The sequence below is a fragment of the Athalia rosae genome, chromosome 2 (assembly GCF_917208135.1).
Source record: "Athalia rosae chromosome 2, iyAthRosa1.1, whole genome shotgun sequence".
In the NCBI taxonomy this organism is placed as follows: domain Eukaryota; kingdom Metazoa; phylum Arthropoda; class Insecta; order Hymenoptera; family Athaliidae; genus Athalia; species Athalia rosae.
In genome coordinates this window covers 13673469-13700212 of record NC_064027.1, presented here as the reverse complement: position 1 = coordinate 13700212, position 26744 = coordinate 13673469, and the positions used below count along the sequence as shown (strand labels likewise).

The 26744-nt window shown below is 37.2% G+C and overlaps 2 protein-coding genes and 1 long non-coding RNA gene across 3 annotated transcripts; 1 reads left to right on the top strand and 2 right to left on the bottom strand.

The window, feature by feature from the left end:
* Positions 1–34: 34 nt before the first annotated feature.
* On the bottom strand, positions 35–12603 carry LOC105684750 (nose resistant to fluoxetine protein 6). Its single transcript, XM_012398374.4, has 10 exons — positions 12255–12603; positions 3835–4121; positions 3556–3731; positions 3072–3220; positions 2615–2707; positions 1917–2476; positions 1512–1817; positions 1222–1396; positions 868–1010; positions 35–752 (listed from the first exon to the last, which is right to left on the bottom strand). The coding sequence occupies exons 1-10, from the start codon at positions 12601–12603 to the stop codon at positions 624–626; spliced, it is 2367 nt and encodes a 788-aa protein (XP_012253797.3). The 3' UTR covers positions 35–623.
* On the top strand, positions 4805–10605 carry LOC125499982. The gene is made up of 3 exons (XR_007277145.1): positions 4805–6631; positions 6689–6989; positions 7160–10605. It is a non-coding gene; the product is annotated as an uncharacterized LOC125499982 (long non-coding RNA).
* A 9688-nt stretch (positions 12604–22291) lies between the features above and the next one.
* LOC105684795 (telomerase reverse transcriptase-like) lies at positions 22292–26541 on the bottom strand. The gene is made up of 10 exons (XM_012398431.3): positions 26059–26541; positions 25693–25841; positions 24989–25557; positions 24519–24841; positions 24203–24393; positions 23830–24083; positions 23445–23638; positions 23053–23271; positions 22637–22887; positions 22292–22575 (listed from the first exon to the last, which is right to left on the bottom strand). Exons 1-10 carry the CDS (start codon positions 26334–26336, stop codon positions 22385–22387), a joined length of 2619 nt encoding a protein of 872 aa, XP_012253854.2. The 5' UTR covers positions 26337–26541; the 3' UTR covers positions 22292–22384.
* Between the last annotated feature and the right edge of the window lie 203 nt (positions 26542–26744).

The following is a 26744-nucleotide window of genomic DNA, read 5'->3' as shown; positions in this document are numbered from 1 at the left end:
ACACCGTACTATAATTTTCAATTTCCCAAAGACATGATTGCAATGCCTCAATTATTATTGCATATAATTTGCCATAATCATAGACAGGCAAGTGTCATTACATCGCGTAAAATGGATGAACATTAATGAATCACAACTTAGCTGAATTTAATTTTATATAGAAAGTGTTTGTTTTTTTTTATTATTTACAAGCTAATGGTAAACTTTACCTATATCTAATAAGTACGCACACATATACTAATATTATGTTAAGGATATGATGTAAGAATTATAATTTAAATTAATTGTAAGGCACATAATTTAAATAACTTATTTTCGCGAATTTCCTGAAATACATCTTTTTCTCTATTAAGGGTTGAAGGATTTGAAATATTTCTAAATTTTCACTCTACAGGTATATGCCTTGGTATATATAGAAATATTTGAACTGTAACGTAGTATCAAAATATACTAAATAACAACAGGATAAAATAAAGTCAAATAATTTCTATCGAATTAATAAGCTTTCTCTTCACTCTACAACTGCTGCAGCTGCACCCGCTGCACTCCGCAAGGAGAATCACATTTTTTCAAACAATCGTACTGCATAATACGTAACGTATCTTCATGTATATTCAAAAATCTCATTGAATTCGTCTTCTCTTGTTAGGGGCGACGATCTTCAACATACTGACTACCGGAGCTTCGAACGCCAGTGATATCGCAAATGACAACGAATAGGAAAGCGCGACTTGCCCGAGGAAAGTTATCATCTGTAAAAATAGATCACATGCATTAATATAACATTCTACCAGATTCTGCTCAAGATACACTAAATTGCAAATAGTTTTGAAAATTTAAGAAGGAATCGTGATATCTTCAACATACCACCGTATCTTTTCCTAGGTGGAACGGCGCGTCTAGATTCATGGCAGTTAATCGGATGACGATCGGATGGACGAGATAAGCACAATATGTGACTCTGCTGAACGGGTAAAGAACAGGAGCTGACAATATTGTGTTCACGAAACCTGAACGCGAAAAGAAAACATAACGGTAATTAAGAATCAGCGAAAACATGATGTGCGTGTACCAATCAAAGCGTAATTGGCCTCTAAATTCAGAAAAGCGAAAATAATTCCAAGGAAGAATTTTCAAAGATCTAATTGGATCTGTTTTTTAAAATCTCAATCCAATCAGTTCGGATCTCACCCACAACCATAATAACTTCAGAAAATTCACCTCCGTAACCGGTACTGCAGGCCACGACGATCCATGCCAATCCAAGTGCCCATGCACTGTGACTTAACGAAGAATATGCAGCTGCGGTTGCAGGACTCAACTCAGCCTCGTACAAGCCGTAGAGCAAACTGAGGAGACAAGCGGTGGACAAGAGCCAGCCAACTGTAACCGTCATCTGGAATCAAAAAGAGGCATTGTCGACGCTGTAATACAATTTTACAATAGCCATGATGTTGTCGAGAAATCGAGAAATACAGCCCAAAAATATTCATCAACTCGTGGTATTTTACCTTCGACATTGTTATTTTACAGTGCGTCTTGAAGAGTAAATATCCGACGGACATTCCGATCAGATAAGGACCCAGTCTCGTCCATGGCTTGTCATAAATTTTATCAAACAAAGCCAAGGGATCGTCCGAACTTGGCATATGATTGTTCGAGTAAGCGATGTACGCAGTTGTTGTCCAGGAACTTACGAGTAACACGCCGGTAGCGAAAGCGGCGATCTTTACATGACTCGTTGCTACAATTAATATAATTGCACCGACGATATAGAATTGGGTGTCATCAGCGACGTACCAACTCCACAACATACACTGTAATTTAAAATTATGAATTAAAAAAAAAAAAAAAATCATCATCATATAACCGAATTGGATGATTTCTTCGATACCAAAGACATCGAATGTACTGACCATTTCTTCAACCGGAAATAAAGTGTTGATGTAAAGTAAATTCCTCCACCAATAATTCGGACAGTTGAAGTGGTCGGCTGTGGGTGGTTCGAAAACTGAATTGGCATTAAACCATTTCATGGAAACTTCAACTACCCCGAGTACAAACATGTAAGGCGTGGTTAGCCGGCAAAATCTATAGGTAATGAAACCTCCAAACTGCAATAAGCCAGCGACAAATCCACGCGTTCCTTGAGTTAGCCTGGACAAATCGCCTTTGGCATTCGTTCTGAAGTAGAGGAACGATACTAGAAGACCTCCCATGAAGAAGAAGGTATCCACGCTGAAAGCACCGCTTGTTACCGTCTGAAAGAGAAATCTCTTCTCCACGACCTTACGGTACTCCATATTGTCGGAATACTTGAATACGACGATACACGTGTGGCCAAGAATTACCCAGGCCATGGATATCGCCCTAAGACCATGAAGAGTGCTGAGGGTATCTCTGCCAACCGTTTTATCGCAAATTGTTCTCAAATTTGCACGAACTGAGAAGGACAACAATAATTCCTCGCAGGTCGCTGGAAATTTTTACACATCATTGAGCAACAAATTTTTCATCAAACTCGAATAGCAGCTTCTCAACATTTTCGACGCGCTTTTCTCTCAATATACAATCAATGAGTCAGCATTTAATCATTCTAAAACGAATTACTTACTCAATTTTTCCGGTTCCATAGGTGGTGCAGGGCTGGCTTCGTGATCGTTATTATTATTAACGGGTGTTGTACCATTCACACCGTGATCGGACACTAAACATGGGAGGAGCACCTAATTAGCATGAAAACCTATGTACGGAACGGAACAATAAAATCGAGTCTCGGTGTCTGAACTGCGTTCGTCTATTCATGTCGTGTACTTTTAATATTTATTGAAAATTCGTCTGTTTCCTGCTGAAGTGGTTTTCAGTCATAACAATCATGTAAAAACATCGAGAGTATTTGTCGAGAAGCCGTACTAACGATCAAGTCAGGTAATCGAGGGGTGTTTAAATTGCGTTTCCTGCTCACTCGTTCCCACAAAGATAAAGAAAAGTGACTTAAAAATAAAGAATGACAAAATACGTCCTTGTTCAGCAAATATTGATCAGGTTATTGAAAAATTTGTACAATGTACCATTCGAGTCTTTTTCGCCTGAGATTTGTTCCAGCTTGGAATGTTTCTCCAGATCGTAATTGATCGCTGCACGTCTTGCTTTTTTCGTCAAATACAAATCGTAGCTAGTCCCAGCAGACATCAGTATGATAACTAATACGGTGGATCCGCTACAAACAGAAAGAAAAGTGATATGATATTCTCACGGCCCTGGAGAACTTTTTCACCGAGTCATTGTCACAAGCTGTGCTTCCCATCGAGTTTTCATCAAAATTCTGTCACTCGCTTTCGCTCGTTTTACGAGTAATTCTTTCTGCATGAACGCAATTACACTACTCTCTCCTTGGTATACATATACTATACAAATAATAAACTATATACCGTGCGCAAATGTTACGTGGTGCGTGCGATTCGACAGGAGAAAATAAGAAAATAATTCTACGATCTTCATTCTATGTAATGCCACAAGTAATGTGGAAGTGCATGGACCTATAATAATACTTACAACAAAGCCCAGAAGACCGAATCCCCGTATATATCGTAGGGGTTGTGTTGATCACGAACTTTCTCAATACTTGATTGTTTCGCTGCCGCTTTACTAGTCGCTAATCTCGCCACAATTGATACGTCCGAAGCTGAACAGGAAAATGGCAAACAAACTCCCAAATGAATCTGTCGCGACTATAAAATAGAGAAATTATAGGTAAACGAATATTCTATTAAGTATGTCAAGAATATTTTTTTTTCTCATGTAGGATATTACTAAAATTTATGAAAAAACTACCACAGGGCTGACGGATCCATTGATATTGATCTTCAGCATGTAAAATCCTATCTTAAACGGTGCCATATCGGATATGGTCGGAGACAGGAGACTGTCTCCGCTAAGTCCATGATTTTTTTTCTTCCTCGGTTCAGTTGTGAATTCACGTGTTTCAGCTGGGGCATTCGTGAACTGCGGATTATCCTTGTTGTAATCCATACCAATGAAATTACACTCGGTCGCAGAACCCGTAAAAAAAGAATTCCCCCAAAAGAAGCCGTTAGTGAATCGTCCAGAAGCATCTTCCACTAAAAATAACAATAAAAAAAAAGATAAAGTTGCATGGGTGCTGAAAATTCAACGCCGAAGTTTTCTTTGTCATGCACTTAAAACCTTTCAAATGCAGACCATGATTTCTCCGAAGGATTATACCGAAGTGTGTCAAGGTGTAACGCACAGAGGTTGCTTCGAACGCGAAAGGGTTTTTTTTTTCTCACAAAGATCAAAATTGTATTACAGGGACCGACGGGAACATTCGGTGCGGGAATCTCTTGATGAGATTCTGTACAACTTGTTTACTCGTGTTATTATTTGCTGATGCTACAACTCAGCCTGTAACGAATGTTTTATGTTGTTACAGCGAAATGAGGACTATATAGGAATATATAGGTACGTGATAATATAATGGAAAATTATTATAACAATCAGAAAGGGTAAGGAGAGACGCTGCTCCGTGAAGATGCTTGAATATAGTGTCGGGTTTGGTGCTCAGCGGTTAGATAACTTCTCTTACTTCCCGAATAGAAAGTCTTACCTCATCGCAGACGGCATCGAACTTCGGCCTCGGGTATCTCCCTCGCGCCGCTGGTGCAATAAGAAATTACGTGAAACAGAATCCGGTCTCTTGTGGCTCCCAGAAATTATGATCCAACCGGATAATATTTCACAAATCACAAATATCCTTTGCAAAGCTATTCGCGAGCAGACGGAAGAGCAAATTTTGCATAAGAGAACAAAGAAAAAATTGTACTACCTCTGAGACGAGTGACATTCAAATTCATTCGGATTAAAAACCGAGCGGAAGGGTTGAATCGGGAATGAATGAGTCAAAGTTGACGCAATAATTGATTTACTATTTTCGGATGGAGTTGAAAAAAAAATATTTAGCCAGAGGATGTTAAACTTTCGATAAATCCGTTAACTCCTCAAAAAGTAGGTCGTACTCATTGGGGGAGCATATACGTTACATAAAATCTCTAAAATTTCTCGCACTTGCAGACGTGCGAGTATTTTTTTTTTTTTTCTCTTACTGTGTTGATGCGAAGCGCGCGTCTGAGCGCACCTCGCGTCGTAGTAAAATTTTCTTTTACTAATTGTACTATGAGGAGGAGTAGCGATACATGGTTAGCGTATCCTCTCGCGTATCCTTCGTAATTTAACGCCAAGGTCATACGTCGTCGAAAGCGGACGTACCGCATCGAATAAGGTTGCAGCAGCAGCAGCAGCAGCAGCAGCACCGACAGGTGAAAGCGATGGGAATTCAACTCCGATCGATTCGACGTAGTTCCTCGATTTTTACCTCGGGTTGAGAACGCGGAATAAAAACATATCAAGGATACGAAGAAGGTGGGGAGTGAGATGTTGCATAATGTAACGATGATAATATCCAGGACATGCGTTACACTTGAAACCAGTCGGCCGAACTGATCCACGTACAGGTATTACGAGTACACCTATAGCCGAAAGGTCGCGTCGCATCTAAAATTATGGTAAAGATGTGTCTGTATAGTATGTCGCTATACGGTACAGTAACATTACATATTGGTCCAGATCAGATTTGACTCGGCTCAAGTTTGTATGCACATATTTTAGAATGGAATTATAATGACAATGAAATTTAGTAAGCGATGTGTCAACGTCGACTGAAATACCTATTCAAAGTCAAGTTCAATTCCACAACGGAACTGGTAGTGCTTCACATCTAGTTAATTATAATATTATAGGCTCTTCGAACTTCACGTTGCATGTCGATAAAATCAAACTTGTATAATAACTTTGTTGTAATGAAGTCAATGGAATTTTTTCACGATATCTAGGGCACGGTGCCGTGCAAAAAGGTTTAATCGAACGCGGAAACTCCGTATTTCTTTACTTAATTTCCCATATTATATAATATGTTTGTGTATATCTGTGGATTATATATTAACAACCGGTTTCTCATAATTTTGCAACGCTATCAACGCAATCCTTGTAGGTATAGTTAGCTAACTTATAATCATTATACTACATACACGTACAGGTATAGCGGTGACCCAGTGGCAATGCTGCTGCTGTGATCTAGCGTGTTTCTCTTGTGGCCATTGCCGAGGCTGAATCTCCGCGAAGTTCACAGACGGAATTCTAGCCAGTTTCCGGGATTTCGTATCCATAATTAAAAATCTAAACGTACTCGAATCCGTCGACCGGCCGAAACACCGAAGACTAGCTCGGATCGGACACGAGGGATGCGAAGACGCGGGGATTATTTTGCACCGCGTCGAGTGTCGGGGGAACGAAATTTCTCTCACCGGGCCAACGTTTCTTCTCTGCTGATTTTCTATCCCATCCGGTCACTCGAATTTCAGGTGCAATACTGAGAAATTCTACTTGCAAGAAAAAACTAGGAAATAATACGTAACGCTCCGCATTTTCTGAACGGTCATGCAGGCGACAACGTCCGAGAAAGTTTACTACAATTTAACTCTTGATATACGAAGCATGACAATAGCTGGTATATGAATGATCACCTCCGCATGGTCCAGAAACTCCATGGAATTCGGTAAACAAGATTTATTAACAAGCTGCAAAACAATTTTTGCCCCCATTTATTTTCTAGATTATTTTACTCCGTACGCGTTACACGGTTCTATTTGTGCCGTAATCGTGCCGAGTCCATGAGTTGTTTATGGTCAGGGAAAGTGATTTGGAAAGAGAACGGCTTTCTTGTTCGCTTCGTTGCGATATGTCAACGCGACCCGAGTCGTCGCTTACGTTTTTCAGCTACGCGAGTGACCATAAAATCCAACACCCCCGCACCTTAATTAGGATCATCTCGGACAATCGATAATCGTATACGTGTGCATCTCAATAATTCGTGCCATCACAATGCCTGGATTATCCGAACACGAGCACCACAGGTATATACGAAAAACCTTGGTATTGTTTGCGTTCGTTGCAGATAAAAGAGAAAAGGAAACAAAAACTGAAAATAATTAGAGCCAAGAAAGCAGTTAGACGTCTTGCCGCGTATGTGATGTATCATTATTAATATCACTTTCGTCCATTATAATTGTTATTTTTACGACAGGTGTTCTCCAGGGGTTTCGAGGCCATCGGACACAACTTCACAATTGAAATACTCGATACGTGTCTGCGGCTCATGTTGCGAGACAATCTGTCGGATTGACGAACAAATGTGATTCCCGATGAATTTACATTCAAAGCATATAAAAAAACTCCAGATCAAATTTTCATTCGTATCCAACAAACTGAAATTCATTGCCAAAGTTTTTTATTTATTTATCGATTCATTTCTTGTTTTTCTCTAAAAAATTTGTACGAGAGAAATTTGTAATAAAAATCCATGGGAACGAAGGGTATTCCGTTTCCGGGGACAATTAACAATTATTTCTGAGCGTCATATTCGTCGTGTACGATACGAGAGTTAGGAAACTAATGGTTATTTGGGTCAGAGTCATGCAGTATTTGGTACGATGGAGGCCTTAGCATACAGCGAATGGCTATCGTTCTGCTACAGGTTAACGTTTGCAGTCGCGGTTATAATTACTATTAGGTAATGAGCGTACCAGCGGGTGTGCGCTGCCGTATAAATTAGCCGCAAGCAATCGCGACAAGGCGAACGGTTTCGGACCGATGAATTTTTCGTAACCAAAACACACACGCTCTAGGCCAAGCGAAGCTGCCAGCGAAAGTAATTCTCTCCACTTCGACTATACATACATATGAAATCACCGAATACCTAAATACGCCTTTTACCCAAGTCGATTCATAGGAATTTCATTGACGCCACGCATCGTCATCGTCACACCCAATAAGGAAGTCATAAGTATTATAAGGGTCCGAAAAAAGGCTGGTGTTCTTTTGCATTGGTTTTCTTTTTTTCTAATTGGAAGTAATTCATTAATATTTAAGATACACCGGCCTTGATGAGATGTCTTGAAACTTTTACATTGTTTTCTCATTTTTTCTATTCGTAGTTTTGTCAAAGAATACAACGTCACGAAATGAAATTTTCGAGTTATTTTTTCTCACGATGGAAAATAATAATTCTGGGCAATCGGGATCATATGGATTCATCGTTTTCCGTTATGTCACCGTTTTACACAATGTCAAAAGCATACGATTAAATTTTTTTTCTTAATTGCAATTATTCATAGAACCGATAGGATTCCGGTGTTTCTCGATGGCGTAATAATTCGACCAACGAATTACTTTTTAATTTGCCTCGAGGAGTAGCCGAAGAAAGTGGTCATTCAATAAAACATCCGACAGGTTTTTAAAGCGCCTGCATGACGTTGCAAATATACGTATAAGTTACATCGCACCGATGTACAGGCTTCTCATCGTAGTTCGGTTACATTTACTTTTGAAACCTATTAAAATCTATAACGTTACAAAATACGGTAAGAGCTGTTCGAAATTTTTATATTATGATATAATACCAGGCATACGCAGGTATATATTACTCGTACGAAAAGTTAAGCTAAAGACAATTATTCAGATCTGAAGTGATCGGCGATACAGTTGCATAACCTGATAATAATGATAATGATAATAATACAGGTAATAATAACAATATCAACGAGATACTTTCTATTTTACCGCGAAGTCATTCGAAAATCACACACGAGAGATCGGAGTAATTCTACGTATGGGTGTATTTAGTAAACCCATAGATATACCTTTACTTATGGGGATTCTTTATAATTTTGCGCTTTTTTTTATTCTAATCAATATCAGCGGAATTTCACATGGGCCTACGTCTGATCGATCTTCATTTTATATTCTCAACGAACACGTGCAATGTTGGGACTAAAAAAAAAACCAAAACGAAGTCGAGTAACTTATCGGTATCATAAATCGGTTCCCTGCAAAACCTGGTTGAGTTCCCGGTGTACCGAAGTGCATGCTCGCCACTTGTTGCATAATTCATACATATATGTATATAGGATATCATGTTATACATGTCTATAAACCTGAATGTTGATAGACAAGACTGGAATCAGGAACTGCCCATATGGTACATGACTGGTGATTTCAAACTCGTATCCAGAAATTTTCAAACGTCCCAAGTTGGTAGAGATTACGAATATCTGCAGACCTCCGAGTTACAAAAAAGTGTGAGCATTTATCGAGGAGTCAGATTTTTTCTTGAGACCAACGAGAGACCTCGGAAATACATCCGTCACACGAAGTTATTGGAAGGCCTAGTTCATGACGAAATAACGGATTTTATTTTTATTCGAATTCCAAATACTTTCGACATACGATTAGCCGGTGATTAACCGATAATGTAATCGTCGAAGATCGGAACAATTTTATATTAACGATAAAATTAAAAATCCTGATATTTCAATCACATCGCGCGTATAGCGGAGAAGAATTCTCCGATCAATTTCTGGTTCGATTCCACTATAAATGCATCAGATCGATTTCTGCATTACCTTATTACACTCCGTGTCATTAGTTGATTACTTTCTTGCATTTTTCTATAATTATATTACTGATTCCAACGATGAATGTACGTACGTGAAGTTTAAACTTTTTTAATAAAAAAAGAACAAATGATCACATACAGATACAGCGTATTGCGCATTTTGGTTTCGTGACTCAGTTGTTACGTGAGAAAATTGTGTCATTATGTTACGTTTAATGTTTTACATGTTACATACGTTCTGTGCCTATACAGTTGTGTGTAAAATTAGACGAAAAAAAATAGATATGCCTATACAATACAGGCAATGTAAACGTAAGGAATTTAGAAAAGAGATACCTGAATGATATAATACATAAACGAGCTGTATAGAAGTGACTGTGTAAAAAACACCCTCCGGCAAATTTTCTGTATAGGTACCATCGGATGAAGAATCCTCCATTGAACGGACAGACGCGTTCAAGAATTTCATCGCTATTTTATTATTTTTTGATACGGCGTAGCGATTTGTTCACTTTAATCCGTTCAAATTGGTGTCGAAAATAAAAACCTATTCAAATTTCATCTAAGTGTAAATCAGAGAATGCTGACGGGGCCGTTTGAAAAAAATTTCAAAATTACATGAATAAAGACGTAAAAATTATAATGACAAGAACGTCCGTTTAAATTTCAAAGGGTCATGTACCGGCGCACGATGAATTTAAAAAAGAATAAAATCTGATCCAAGGACGTCGGAGAAAATTTTGGAATATGGTCAGGTGCTACACGTGTTGCACGTTCAGATTCAACCCAGATAATAATTATGCGAGATGATGTTAAAACCGCAGACTTTGAAAGACAAACTCTCTTCTACGTCCTTGAAAACGGAAGCCCTACATTCGGATACCTATCCGATGTTGAAAATTCGGTACAAATAACTCAGCAGCTTGAAGCTATTCCGAAGATTTAGCGTCGCGACGGTAAACGGAAATAGAAAGTTTTTCGTCATCAACCTAAAGCAAATCGTAAATGAATAACCAAATGACATAGAAATCGATATCATTCTGTTTCAATAAATTCCATGAAAAAAAAAAGAAAACAGAAAATTATTACCCACGTGAAAAATCTTATGCAGTTTGCTGGAATAAAATATCATTTTACGCTCCTTGTGCCATGGGAAATAGGTATACCGCAGGGCAAGACGTCTGCAGAGAGACTGACGCGCGCGAAGATTATATTACTTTCACTGGATCATTTCATACCAGGAAACTGCAATGAGGACTGTACAGACACACAGAATCTAGCTGCCCACGGTAGCACTCGTAATAAAGTTACGACAGAGACTAAAAGGTAGGTATGTGCTGAACATCCAACATCCACACAAGGAATGTCGACTCCCGGCACATCTGTTTTAATTCTGTCTTTTATAATAATTGTACGAACCGTCAGACAGAATGGATAATTATAAAGCCGGTTTATATATGTTCACATAAATTACGAGAAATCTAGATTGGAGAAAAAAAATGGAAAAAAAATATGTGAAGACCACGCGACGCTGCCAATTAAAATGATCTTGAAAGCGAGTCCGGAATTCCACAAACTTATTATCGTATTATTATAGCGTAAAGGTCGTCTTTATTAGAGATAATCCGACATTAAAAATCTTATTGTAATCTAGCCTGACATGGCGCGTGTGAAAAAGCCATGGCATTGACCCCAGAAAGTAAAACGGAATGAAAGTATAAAGAACGTGTCGATGCGCGAGGATGAGAATCTTCTCCACTTGTACTATTTTGATGATGGGAACTAGGAGATATTGTACCTCGTTGTTTTTCCTCGTTATATCTATACCTGCTTCATTATATTCACGTTCACCATTGTACGAGTGAAACTGCCTAATTCAACGAAAGTAGACAAATATTCTCGAAATTTTTACGAGAGTTCGAGAACAACAATTGTTATCCATAAAACTAAATAATTCAACAACGCATCGTTCTTACTTTTTCTTTTCAAGTTCTTTTTTATCGAAACTCAGATAGTCGTGTGAATCTTCTCACAATCTCTATTGAATCGTGTCTCGATTAATTTTTCCAAAATGTTCTGATCTTCTTTCATTTCGTGCATTTTTCGTTGTTCGGGCAAAAGTTTACAATTCAACTTTCGAATGTATGCATGCCATGTCGTGAGTAAAATATTGTGCAGTATCATCGATACCGATATTACGCAATAATCCTAATAACGTTAGAAATAAAGATTCCGGTTTTGAAATTCCTTGGGAATGATTGGGATATAACCAATTGAACTAACTCACAACTGATCCACAGAAGCCTGAACTTTCTATTGGTATAGATAATAAATTTAATATACATGTTTTCGCCTCGCTCACATTCTATTATGTATTCAACACCGAGCGAACAACTGCGTCCAATGAGCGATCGATAGCCATTTGCAATGATTATAAATAAACGTGGGCTTAATTTGTTTTCATCATTTTCCTTGGTTTTCAAGGAATTAATTTTCTTCTTTCACATCGATGAGAAAATAACAGTGAAATTGAATATTTTTCATCGTTGTGGAACGAGAAGACGAGAAAAAAATAATTAAACTGAAAAAAATAAGAGAATATTTGTGACCATAATTTCAGCGAAAGGTTGCGTAACGCGTATCCACACAGAGGATATACGGAGAAAAGGTAATCGATGGTGATTTGAATATATTAATAATCAGAAACCGATAAAATACTACTTACTTTTCCTGGCCCATAAGTCTTCACGTTTTAATCCATCGATGAATCGCGTTATGTCTTTTGAACATTCTTCCGTAACCGGATATTCTCCCTCGATCCAATTCTCGGCGAGCCATCGCGTGTTATAGACATCCAATATCTCGCTGAGCGTCGACCAATTTCCTTGTAAATGTTCTTCCGGTTGCGGAAGACTTCGAGTTCGATGCACGGAGGATTCAATGTCTTTCGCGTCTAACACCAACGCGGGTTCTAAACCCAACAAGGTACTCTGTGCTTCCGTTTCAACCGTTACAATCGCACAAATTACTATCGTCAGTACAATCATCATTTTGACACTTATTATCTTCAACATTTTTAACGACCAATATTTTACTTAGCTCACTAATTAAAACTATTCTATTACGCCAATTATTCAATATCGTTTCGCTATGTCATCATGTTGATTAAAATTAAACATCACAGGTTTTCGGGGCGTACGTACATTCCTGAAGTACGACGGTGATTATCCTTTTCTTTTTTTTTTTGCTTTTTTATTATTAGTTGACAAATTCTTTTGTAAAAAATTAAGACGAAATGATATTTATTGAATATTTAAATACCCATACAGATTCACGTGAGATTAATTAATTCACTGGACTTTAAAAATTTTTACCCTTTCAAATATAACTTAGTATTATAATTGATCGCGAAGGATTTACCACCGTAAACTTGTATCTCAATTAATGAAATCAGATGAATTCTGATCGAATGAAATCATCGATTTAGATCTTGAGATAGAAACTAAAAATTGACGTTTCTCGTTGAAATTATTTTTAATTGAAAGTTTTTTTTGCTTCAAATAAAATCTATGTATATATAGGTGTATGTAATTCGATTAGTTTTATTAATTTAATTTATAAATTAATTAATTTATTTATCAACTATTTTTTATCAGTCAAATTTTACGAGAAATAAAATCGATTTTCGATCAGTTACTTTTATTCAATTCGGTTCCTTTTCTCGGTATAAGGTTTGACGACAAACTGTACTGGCTAACTAAATGCGCGTGGAGAAATGCTTCGCTTTAGATGGTTTCAGCTGGCTTTGGTTTCGCGAAGAAAGGCAGCGGGCAGCTGTGCAGAGGCACGTCACCTTCGATGCATGGTGGGGATCGGTGAAAATTCAAAACCCACCGGACTAGCCACTTAGCGATTGACCGAAGTCACTCTCCTATGGTTATGAATATACATAGCCTTGGTTAACCCTAAGATTTCGAATAAATTACATGTATTTTCATCTTCTGTTCTTAAATTTATGTATTTTAAAATGATCGTTACGCGATCAACGCCTCTCCATCTCTGTACAGTTTGTCAATTCGTTCGATATTGAGAAATCGAAAGAAGTTCATCAAAAATCAGAACAGATCACAACTCCGAAGACACGTAGTCGGTACATTTCACACATATGCATGTCGGTATTCCAATGCCAAGCACGGTATAAATTAGGCGCATATATTTTTTTTAGGTCCGCCTGTCACGTGGGGTCTGCGTTATCGGATAGCGTAGTTTTTTTTATGACGACATTCATTACTCATCGAATCACCTTTGCATTTTTTATTTGGTTACGAGTGAAATTATTTTCCTGGCTATAAATTCAATTATTCCAGCTGTGATGATCTATTCCAACCCTTTCGCTGGTAATTCTCACGAATTTTATCCAGAATTATTGCTTGTACCTTATTAACACGGAGTAACGGAAAATCAGATTTTACCGTTACAAAATGAAAGGACAGCTTTTCAAATTTTGAAGTAACGCGCGCAAATTTGATCGGAGAACGACATCGCTGTTGCATAATATACAGGCATTCAACTCACTCTCGCTGTACCTACCGCGAGCTTTCGACGAACATTCTTCGGCTCTCTTATAGGTATACCTACGTTGTAACACGTATCTATATCCTGTTTAATTGTACCGATGTATAGCTCCGCTTATCCCAGAAAATTCATTGATTCGAACTTTTTTGGGAACTATCTTGAACTGTTTTTTTCGTAGACTACCGATACAGGGCATTATATGCTCAGAAGTAAATGATAATCGATACCGATTTTCAGTTTGTCCAGCGATTTCAGGACGGCTCGACCAATCTACTCGGAATTTGGGTTCAGAAGTACCACTGAGTATTTCAGAAATGCACCAAAAACCGGGACGCCGAGCGTCAACGTTTTTAGAAATCGTATAATCCGCAAAACTGAATCGACGCAAAAGATTACGGAAGTTGCGTGAGTTTGCGGAACGGTAACAGATATTATCAATAATTTTCGTTGAATCGCAAAAAAGGTGTAAATACGGATTACATCTGAAACGAAATTTGAGTTCGACGAGTTGAGTCATTTACAGAAAGTAATGGCCGGACGCGCTCGTGGTGATTATTTAATATTGTTGAGAATCGTGTTTCAACATGACAGCTAATCACGATGATGATGACAATGACGGTGATGCGTATCTGACGTCACTTTCCGGGGTCATCACATTTGAAATTTATAGGTTGCATAATTTTTCTTTGTGCGCGGTAAACACATATGTGGTACACGCGTATACTTCAATACTTATTCCGGGTCTATACGGACGTACCCGTGGCATATGGTGTGCTTTGTATAATGTAGGGTGTGTTTTACGATGCAATGAATTCGTAGCGAAGTCTCGAGTGATAAGTATGGCGCATGTATGCGTTACATACCTAATATCTTTGCGCATGCAACGTATGGGCATAAGTGCGTGCGTATAATACATTTTAAACTCGTCGTTAGAATTTATACTTCGGTCCATGTAGTCTCTCTGCACGTATATACGTAGCAAAGTATAACCTGAGGAAAGCATCGATGCAGCATAAAGTTACCTAATACTAATTTCCATTATGCTTCAATGACTCGGGGAGAAATGATAGCCTAGAATCACGACATGCATACGGTATATGCATACGTGTATACCGTACCTAGAATAATTTACAACGGTCATACGCAACTTGATTGAAAATTGAAATAAAAAAAAAACATTTACACGTGATAAATATGTACGGAGATAAAGCTGGAAAAGGTCCACGGCGAGTTACCGCTGCACAAATATACTTGACCTATATGTCTGCGTGGAGTTACTGTTTTTGAATATCTAAGATTTTTCGTACGGGCAATTGGATTTTTATTTCAACGTTCAAGTCGCTGTGAAAACTGGTCAATTTTCAGCTACGGCGAAAATGGAGGAAAGAAAAATAAAAAATAAAATGGACGCAATAGGAAGGCGTAGGAGAAAAGTGAATTGAAAGTCTGGAGATTTCTTTTTCAAAGCACGCGTCGATGATCTTGAAGATTATCGATGATAAGCTTTTATCGTAATTTTGTACGTGAAAATATGCTAGGAATTGGTGACCCGCCCGTCGTGCCGCTGGACACGGCGACCTATAGCCAAAAACTTTCTTTTCAAACCGGTATTAAAAGCAGGCCTGCCAGCTTCTCCCGCAAACTCCTTAAATTCTGATTTCTCTTTCTATATGGTTCTGCAAATCGTGAGATTTTCATTAAGAATAATAAAAGGTACGTGTATCTGGCGTTAGGTGACCTTGCCACGCTGTACAATACGTGCACAGGTCTTACCGCTATGCGCTCGTTATAATTTACGATCTGCACCACGAATTCCCATTCGCAGAAAAAAACATGAAAAAGGAAACAACCTCTGTACCTACTGGCACGAGTATTATATCTGTATCATTATGACAGAACGAGTAAATTATCATATCGTGAATTGACGCGAGAAGCAAAAAATGAACGAATCCTGCAAGATTTACGCGTGCACGAACGAAGAGTCTGCATCATGTTTGTAGGATACGTCGATTGTGTGATACGCCTGCCGTTTAACTATGAAATAGCATGAGAACGACATCAAAATAATGACTTTTTGGATTCGTGCTTAAATTAAGCTTATACGAAACGAGAGGTTGCGGTCAGGTGAACCGTTGCCGACCATACCGCGAATAACTCGAAGATGCAAATCCCAGTTTATCGCATTGCTTTCGTATTCATAAGTACCATCTCCGACATATTCGACTGTATGTACACGCTACACTCGTTCGTTACCGGTAAACGAAAGTGAAATTATAATCAAGGGACGCACCTACTTGAAATACGTATACCACGTTACATCGTATGTACACCTATATGTGTCTCGTTATGTATTTTATCCCACGTAACACCCGCGCGCGTTCAAAATATAAGTGTTTGCTTTTTGTCATCGTGTAATGCGACAGCGAAGAACACGTGATATTTACGTTGTGATTTCTGATTATTTTCTAGTTTTCATTCCATCGATTAATTTTCGAAAATTCTAATTTCCTTCGTCTGCAGTCCGCAGAATGGCAGATCTTTTGAGTGGAATTTTCAATAGTGTTGAACATTTTTAAGATTGCGTTGAATTTTTAAGACCGACTCTTCGGTAATTTTGTCCTCGTTACAGTTATCGTCGTAAAATCTCCATCGCACGATGTTAACGGATTGTAATTTTGAATTTGACGGATATGGAAGTTTTTCTCTTCTTAACGACGCAGTTATAACATAACGATGTGTATGGATCTTGTTACAAATTACATGATTCGTGCATTTACATAGGTATGTATGTACCTTCGACGTGCAAATAGTCTGCAAAAAGTGTAATGTACCGCGCGTAACTGGTACACCGTTAAATATTAAAAAATGCGAATTGATCGGATATAAAATGAAAAGTAAAACAACATTGACCACGCAGCGGAGAAATAATGCCCCGCGTGTAAAAGCATAGCGTGAAATATGGAGAGTCATGACTAATTGAATTGAATTTGAATTAACGACCTTTAACTTGCTTTGCGATACTTGTACCATAGATTTGATCAATACGCGGTTTGTAGCTATACTAGCTCAATTTGAACAACGGATTCGTGTTCCTGAGGTCAAAATACATTAGAAAAGTGTCACTTAATCAATTTTGGAGAATAAAAAATTTTGACAAAAATTTGAGAATTTTCCGAAGGGGTTTGAACCCTCGAAGTTTTTTTTTAATTTTTAGGTCAAAAATCAACATTTTTTTTAATTGGATTTTATATGCTATTCTACTAATGTATAAGATGAATTAGAGCGGATATCGAACACGATGCGTAATTGATGAGAGCTGCGTGTTTCACGCTTCGATTAAGGATTACACGGAATTCCACATTTACATCATCGTATGTTATATCTATACATTTACGTAAGGGTTACCGCTACAGAAATCATCAGACGCTGAAATAAAAAGTGCACGTCATACGTATCGACAAAATTCCACTTCATCGTGACGTAACGAGATAACTATACATAATATGTATTGATTTGACAAAACGGGTGAACATTGTGGAAATTTTCATTGACATTGAATTCCATTATATTATATTTGTTCATCGTAATTAAAAATATCGATCGATTATAGGTAAATCAATTTTTTGGTAGTCATAAGTATGATACAGTCGCGTTGTGCTCATAATGGCACACGATGTATTACGCGAGTCGGGAGAAAGACATTACGTCACATTTCCTCGAGTTCAAAATATTCTATATATTCTTTTATGCCTGTTTACGTAAAATTGGATAGCGAAAATTTTTACGTATTTTTATTTCTTTCTTTTCTTTCTTTTCCGTTCAATTAGCATTTTGGGTCAGGTGACCATCGGGTATACAGAAGTATCATAAGAGTCGAAAATATTTTTCGCACATCTAGCACATTTCGCGTTCACCGTGTACTTACATGTAATTTACGTGATGTAAATGAATAACTGTATAGCAAAAATATAGCCACGTGCGTAGGACAGGTGAGAAAAAAGAATTCCACATTGCATTTCACACGTATAAAATGTGTAATCTATGATATTCCGAGCCACATAAGGCGGCGGTTAATTAATTGAATTACGATGAAAAAAATGTTCGGCTAATTTCATTTCCTCAAAAGTGAAAACTTTATGAGCGAGTAGGCAAGGCGCGCAGAGATACCGAACTGCGATATACTAACACGTACAACGCATGTGTACGAATTCATTTGGTTCATGTAATTGAATTGCGATAATTATATCTGAACGATTGTAACGATCATATAATTATCGGTACAATTATACTGCACGAATGGCATGTTCGTTGAACTGATAAAAACGATGAATCTAGTTTGAATAGATGTCATTTGTGCAGATGGAACGAACACTAGGAGCTTTAGAATTATCTATTATTTCAGCAACTAGCTTGTTAGAAATGTATATGTATTCCTGATAGACAGAAATTGAGGTGCTAATTTCGAAATTGCCTCAGAAATTGCACTGCCACGACACATGTACCATGTACTTATGTCTATAATGTCTGCCAATGTTTCGAAAAAATTTCAAGGAAAACAACTACAACTTATTTGCTTTTTTTTTTTTTTACTCGTGAACTAGTTTGAAAATATATTTTTTTAATCATTTTAATACATAAATTTTTTTTATTTCATCCGCCGATAAATTATCATTTGGATCTAACGGTGTCAATTTCATGAAGTAATTTGATTTTGAATAATTATTTCAAAATAATACATTCATTTGTATTGATTGAGTTTGTCTAAATCCTTTTTATATGTAAAGTCAAATGCATAAAAGTCCCGTGAAATAACGAAACTGTTAGAAGGAGAAAAAAAAAAGCTAGATAAATAAATGAAACTAACAAAATGCAAGATTGTCCCAAGGCTAACGGGATGATATTGCGTTTGGAATTTCGGAAGTAGGTCATGAGATGCTGAATCATTGCAGCTCCTCGATCTTGTGAAGTCTACCGTTTCAAAGAATTAGTTAATTTTGAATCAACGTAATTGTTTTCTGTATAATGTTTTACGGTAACTCTCTAAATACAATCACTTTCAAAACGATCGTTAACACTTATGTATATTATAACATTACGACATTCGATTCTCCTGTAATTTTACAGAGAGCATAGAGAAAGACGAAATTAGCTGAAAATGATTCGACTGTGAGAAATTGCTGAGAAATTTTTGGTAACGATGATGAGTGTAGTATCGAGTTGCACCCGCCTCCAATTACAAATTCCCTTTCGAAAAGATTTTGAAACTTAGAATTAATTTGAACAAAAAGTTATTGTTCAATCGAATCAAACTAATCGATGCAAATTTATTCTACATCGCTAACGTTAGATCCGACTTGTAGGTACCAATTTCAAATGACATTAGAAATATGCATTGTTTAGGTGTCGTTCATTTTAGACTTTTAGTCTCTATAATTGGTGTTTCGTATATTCGAATCTTGTGTTTTTCATTTGATAGCTCTTTTTAATTATCGTATCCGAGCTTTGCCGGCAATTCTTTTGTCCCTGAAAAAATGTTGCAATTCTCACTCTATTTTACATGACGCCAACAAGTGAAGATCAAAAGAAAGCTCAATTAGGAAGAGGAAAAGCGGTGTACGCGAGCACCTACACGATGATACCCAGAAGAACACAGTAACTCTTCGTATTATCATGACGACGGAGAGCTGTGCTTTCACTGCACGTCTTACCCTTCAAGTAACTTGGCGGCATCTAACCGGGGGAAGTCACACCTTTCGCATACTTCTTCATGGGTCGAGCAAATGGTCGATATAATTATTTCGAAAATGATGGTCTCTAGTGACTCTTCACTAGTAGAATAATTAAATAATTTGTATCTATTTTGACGATACATTTGATCGCATAAATATTAACATACAATTGGACGATGAAACGGCATTTGATGATCAGAAATTTGATTAATCACCTGCGCCTTCAATACACACGATACGCATCTGTAACATGTAAAATTACGGGCGGTGATAAATCAGAAATTTAGTCGATGTCATGGACTAGCATTTATTATTAAATTTATTTAGTAGGTCGTTACTTGTATGAGGTAATTTTGCGGGTACGCCGGCAAAGAGAAAAAAAAATTTTTTAGAAATGCGAGGGGAAATACACGCCGTTCGTATAATTTCGTATCATAAATTTCTTTCAATTTCTTTAAACAAATAAAACGAAAGCGAAACTTTTCACATATCTACCGATACATCAACTTTTACTGTATACAGACTATTGAGTAATTATATATATACAAAAAAATGATTGCGCAAATCGTATTTGATATTCAGTGCTGTGCAGATGGTTGGGCTACTTTTTTTTTATCTTCGTTCTCGATTATTAATATACATGGGTGGGTATTACATTATTTAGGTTTTTGATAAATTTACATTCAGTGACCAATAATGTGAGCGATCCGTCATATGAATTTCATAATACTATATGCTCACTCAATCAAACCTTGTTTCTTTATTCAATTTAACGATATTTTCATTTCTTATTAAACAACTGAGAATTGTTAAAATCCATTTAATATAATAACTTGAATTGGAAAAAGCGAAAAAAATAGCGTTTGCAAACCCGTAGCGATCCGAAGAATACAAAAATAAAATTCTTTTTAATATTTTCTAGATTTTTACTAGAAAAAAGAGTGCAGTGAATCACTTAAAACTTTTAACGCGAATTCAGGCCGAAAATGAAATTTCACAAACGTCTTTCTACATAAAGAAATATCTCCACTGAATTTTTGATTAGAAAAAAAAAAGTATACTTTTCAAATAATTCAACAAATTTATAAACATTCCCTTGCAGATCTCTTTTGCTGATCATTGTATCAACTCACCTGTTTTATTTTCCTGGATGTTTTGACTGAAAAATTACGCACACCACCATTAGGAGCAGATAAAACAATTTGTAAAAAGTTTGAAGCAATTCCGAAAAGCTCAGGATTCTGCAAGGAACGAAGCGGAGCTATAAATTCCCACAATCGTTGGTTCACAAATAGGATTTATGGATGACGATACGGACGCTGTTATTCCGTCTATAGAATGAACAATGAATTAGTCATTGTCCACACGGATCAATTAGTTATGAATACTCGGTTCCTCGGCGTCACAACGTAAATCTACAGCACGTACCCTAAGCTTGTTGCAGGAATTTGCATGGGATGAAACATGATTGATAGATTATGATCGATGGATATTGAATCTACTACGTATAATCCATAATTATAATCCGTATGGCCATCTGAAATTAATGAACTTTACAAACTGCAGTAACAATACTGTTGAGAATCATCGCAATCTATACCACCGAACAACGACAAATAGAGCCGCCTATACGTGTCTAATAAAGGGAGAAACTCCACCATTAAAAGAAGTGTGCTAATTGGAGTCATTTACATACCTACACACATTCAAAGTTCTACCTACAGTATAGGTATACGCGTGCAAATGTGAAATGTGTAACGCAACATCACCTGTACCTATACGTACACGTATTATGTACGTGCACAATTACCTATGCGGATATACCGAATTGTTACGTGATTGCGAGTCTGTTTTTAGGTGGGCAAGTTTCTTGGTAAAAGGTACTCGTAGAGCGGTGCAGGTCGATGTTTGCACAAGTACATTGAGTATTGTACTTATGTATGTACGTACGGGTATCTACAGAGTACGCAAGCTCGGTCATGGGCCGACCCATTACTGCAAGTTATAATACCTACGCACTCCAGCGCAAATCGCTTTCTCACTTTCTACAGGAAACATCTCGTTCCCGGGGCTCTTATTTTACAGATCAAATGGACACTACGAGAAAGGTGATTGTCGAAAATGGTACTCGAAGAAAATAAAAGCAAATCATGCTTGTAAGGATAAATTAATACTACTCTCGGATTGTTACCTTGAATCAGTGATCTCCTCCGAACCGAGGAACCACCGACACCTCGGTTCCGAGATTTCTATTTTTCAATAAAAAAATATGAACCTGTTCGAACTTTTCAGTACCGTCAAAAGGTTTACCTTTTATTATTTTCGGTAAACTCTTTTCTCATTGATCACGCGCATAAAGAAATAATGTTTATAGAAAGCGGGCTAATTTTTATTTCGAACTGGAATGTGGGAAAACGATCGAAAATCTTCCACTATTTACAACACAACAAACAACGGCATTAGTTAACGAATTTATTTAGAAGTTATACATCATAAAGGCAAAACAGTCCAAAACTCCTACGATCGGCATCACAGCGGACATTTGACGCTTTCAGTCTTGAATCTCAACGCACAGGGGGGTGCGTTTCGGCTTTATATTACTGCGGTTGATGGACGCTATACACCCAAGAAAGAGGGATCGAAAATGAACGTGAATGGTTTGCGCTTTTCCAAACACTTTCCTATATGATTTCCATGGTACCATTACCAATTCAGGGACTAATGCTTCAAAATCATATCCATCTAGAAATTTCAGTACAAGTTAGCAACAAAGATCGAGTACAAAGTACCCACGAAAACTTACTTGCACGAAAATGCCGTTGTACTCTTCGAATTATCCGTATATTTGTAGTTCTGATTTGATTGAAAATATCAATGCGTCGACTGGGTATATCGTCTATTAACGCCCGCACAAGCCATAAGCAGCGCTCTGCTTGTCTCTCAAACGTACACTTGATGTTATGAATGATAGTCTCTGAACTGTTAATTTTGGCATTGAGAATTAAAGCATCTAATTTAAGGGATGCGAAGTTAGTTAGTCTCTTCCGGAATACACTGAAAATACAAGTAACCAGACACGGCTATAAAAATACAAAGATAAAAAAAAAACCAAATGTATTTGAAGCCCAGTGAATATTCGAACATTGATTTTCGTTTGTCCCTTGATTTTGCGATCAGTATTGCAGAATAAATAGATACAATCAATCAATTCGTACTTACGTGAAAGATTTCTGACCCGATATCTTTGACAAGGCCGTCACGTACCGTATGTTCGTAGAATAATCTGGAGTCACTTCGAGCGTTCTAGGATTTATATTATAGCCTAGAAACGCCAGAGGTGTGTAAACATGTCTGTGGCCAGGTAAATTTGTCATGGTTTTCGTAATGTTGAAACGGCAACTATAATTCGGAAGGCCCTGCTTCACTATCTCCAGAAATCTGCAAAAACAATGACGAATTAAATCTCGTGCGAGATTACTTTCAACTGTCTCTTCACCGTTTCAATAATAGATAATAAAGCATACAGATGACATCAGAAAAATACATAAATAAATGGATGACAAACTAATGATGAACAATATTAATTTCTTTAATTTTTCATTAAGACTTGCCGTTCAGCCGATGCTTGATTTTCTGTCGCATATATAATATCATCTACATATCGATAAAGGGAACCTTCATTTTTGAACTGAGCCAATTCTGTTTCTTCCATATTGGCATAATATATGTCACACAATATAGGTGACAAAATAGCACCTTGGGCAATCCCTTTCTGGAGTAAATAATGTTGATTTTTTATCCGTACCTGCAGAATCAAGTACATTTTACCGTTCGATCTATCAAATTAAATTAAATAAATTAAATTAGCGTGTGTTTGGTAATATCGCGATCTCGATCACAGAAAGAACATAAAACAAAAATACGTTGCGGGTTGAAATTCGTAAGGTTCAAGAGAAGACAGTAGTGTTCTGATTAAATGCAGCGGAATGCACTTACTACTTGCTTAAGGATACGGGATTTTATCTCCTCAAGCAATGTCTTTTTGCTGATTGTTTGGACGCCCCTAGGGCAGGAAGCAAATATTGCACCAGGAGCTAGAGGCATCTCGAGTTCAGGAGGCAAAAAATATTGCTTTACTCTAGCATGGCCGTTTTTTACCGCATTAAGATTTCTTGAAATTTCGTAATGCGTGAGAAATAGTGTACTTTCAATAGATTCTGCAAGTGATTCCACAATTGCGACTAGTTTTCCTGCAAAAGCAAAGGTTCTAATGAACAGAATTGACAATCATTGGCTCATGACCTACACCCTTCTAGATCAGGTTACTCAGATGCAAAACAGCATTAATTTCAAAGGTCTGGAAACGTACTTTGGTCAATTGATCCATAGGCAGATTCGATATCGCAGCGCACTAGATAAATAGATTTGTTATTGTTGCGGAACCTATCAACCAAATCATTCCATTTATGAAAAAAAACTACTTTTCCTGTCGGTCCATATTTTTTACAATACAGTTGCTGGAGAAAGCACAGGGCCTTTGCAGCCTGTTGCTTAGACGTCCTGTAAGTTGATAACATGAAAATGTTGCTGAATAAATCTTTTCATTCTATTTGACGTATGCACTTGTTCATATTTCCGAAATGTCAGGCTTTCGATCTAAACATATAATACATAACAATTCTCACTTAATTGAGGATGTTATTGGTCTTATTCCTCTCTTCTTTGGGAAAAATATCCATCTACCGTCGTAATACTCTGTTGTATACATGCCATCGATCTTACCGATAATTTTTTGTCTACACATTTCCAGCACACAACCTTTCATCGAATTAATCCAATCAATTCGCCTGATATAAACTTTCCTTGTGCCGGTAGTTACTATTATATAGAACTGAGTGCGAAATATCTCCAGTATAAGCTTCTCATAAAGCCACTTGAACAGTTTACCAGCAATAATCAATCGTGTATCTGAATTTATTTTCTCATCCAGCCACTCGAGGTCTGATATCTGCAACAAATAATAACTACAAACACTTAACACTAGCACTTAAGAAGATAATGTGCTAATTGATAAAACAGTATAAACAAAGCATCAAATGAACATTTGACATCTTGTTGACTGTTCAACTATAAACATCAAGATGAATATGCTTACTTTCAACTTCAGGATGTAGGGCATCAGATTTATGGACTGGCGGTTTGGAGTTTCCAGCAAGTTACAGATACTTTTCACAAGAATATTTCGGTTCTTGTGGCTTCCCAACAATCCTGGTGGAATAATTCGACAGCAAATGTTTGTAAAATATTGCTTCAATAAGACAAGTGGCAGCTCTTGGCAAATAGCAGGCCATCTTCTCACTATTATATCAGATTCCATTTCCACAGCCATCAATTTAGCCAATTCGCTTTCATAGTTATATTTCATATTCAGTTTTCTCAATCTCTTCAGTATTGGTTCGAGTGCCGTGACATGTTCCTTGCATCCAACGGGTGAAACTTTTTCTACTTTTGTCTCAATGACCTGTGATGATATGGACACTTCAGAATTTTTATTCGCCAGTATATGGTCATCTGGGAATTTAGATGTTTGAGATATTCTAAGTATCATGTTATCTGTGCATATTTCTAGATGTTTGGCATTAAATAAGTGTTCCGGATCATTTGATGTTTTCTGCACATTATCATTGTTGGGTTTTGTAGATTTTTGGATGTCAGATGTATGCTCTGCAATGTTGAAAAGGAGTTGAATATAATTTATCAACGATAACATACAATTGATATAATTTATCAAACTTATAGATTTTCATGTTGTACAGGATCTATACTTGCAATAAGATTCTAGAATTGACTTTCCAATACCTTTGCTACAGTTAAATGAAACAAAAAAAAGCCCATGCAATTCGTTATAGGGAAAAGATCGTATTTTTCCATGCAACTCCGTCAAGCATGAAACCATGTAAGCCCCTGTCCTTGTTCTTTTGGCAAATACACAGTCCTGTAAGCAAAATCTGTGAACACAAGAATGAAAGGGAGATATTCACATACAGTTTACAAGAATAAATAACTAAGTAAATTTTTTAGAAAAATCATCTTTAGTAAGAAACAAATCGCAGTAATATTAAATCAAATGTTAATTAGATACGAATCATGCGCAACAAAAATTTTTCGGAAAAACAAATCTGAGAATGAAATGAATGTTTAAGTAGACATGCACGGGCAACAAACCTTAATAGTTCTATTCCTAAATGATCCACCAATAGTTCCCATCCTTGGTTATTAAGAAGTTTGGAAAACTCGTTTCTAGATGAGAAAAAAGTTTGGAGATGTTGTAATCCGAGGGTACGATCAGACTCAGTACACGTGCCCGGAGGCAAGCTTTGCGGAGGAATTTTATTTCTCGGAACATAAATAAACACATCCTGAAAATACTTTGAAATAGTAGTTGGGCACTGGCCCGTCACTTCATTAATAAATATTATGAACTCCTTGAAATTGCCTGCCATTGTTATTTCTATTTAACTGCACCACTTTGATTTGTTGTTCGCAAGTAAAGAATTCGTTGTCGCAAGTGTTGTCAAGAAATAACTGCCACTTGCAATTAATAACGAAGACAAAGAACACGACTGGACGTAGCAGAACGGCTGAGAAACGCCGACTGGAAGATTTGCATTAGCCAACCCAATCCTGCCCAATCCTCTTTGAGTCAACCAATCATCAGTCTACGGTTGATCGTTGACTGAAGATTGGTACGTTGATTGAAGATTAGTCAACGATTGGTAGGTCAACGTGCGAATAGTGGTGCGAAACAAAATTCAAAAGTCGTCTATCCTCCCGCTGTATACAGCGCCCGCAGAGCGTCAGCGTCAGTCAGCGTTGACCGTTGACTGGTACTGATTAGTATGTACACGTAG

Coding starts and splice junctions, on each gene's coding strand:
- LOC105684750 (XM_012398374.4), bottom strand. CDS start 12,603: ATGTTGAAGATAATAAGTGTCAAAATGATGATTGTACTGACGATAGTA. Junction 4,122..12,254: donor AGACTTATGGGCCAGGAAAA/GTAAGTAGTATT, acceptor TGTTATTTTTAG/TGGAAGATGCTTCTGGACGA. Junction 753..867: donor ACCTAGGAAAAGATACGGTG/GTATGTTGAAGA, acceptor CTATTTTTACAG/ATGATAACTTTCCTCGGGCA.
- LOC105684795 (XM_012398431.3), bottom strand. CDS start 26,336: ATGGCAGGCAATTTCAAGGAGTTCATAATATTTATTAATGAAGTGACG. Junction 23,639..23,829: donor CCCGTATCCTTAAGCAAGTA/GTAAGTGCATTC, acceptor TTGATTCTGCAG/GTACGGATAAAAAATCAACA. Junction 23,272..23,444: donor AATCAAGCATCGGCTGAACG/GCAAGTCTTAAT, acceptor TTGTTTTTGCAG/ATTTCTGGAGATAGTGAAGC.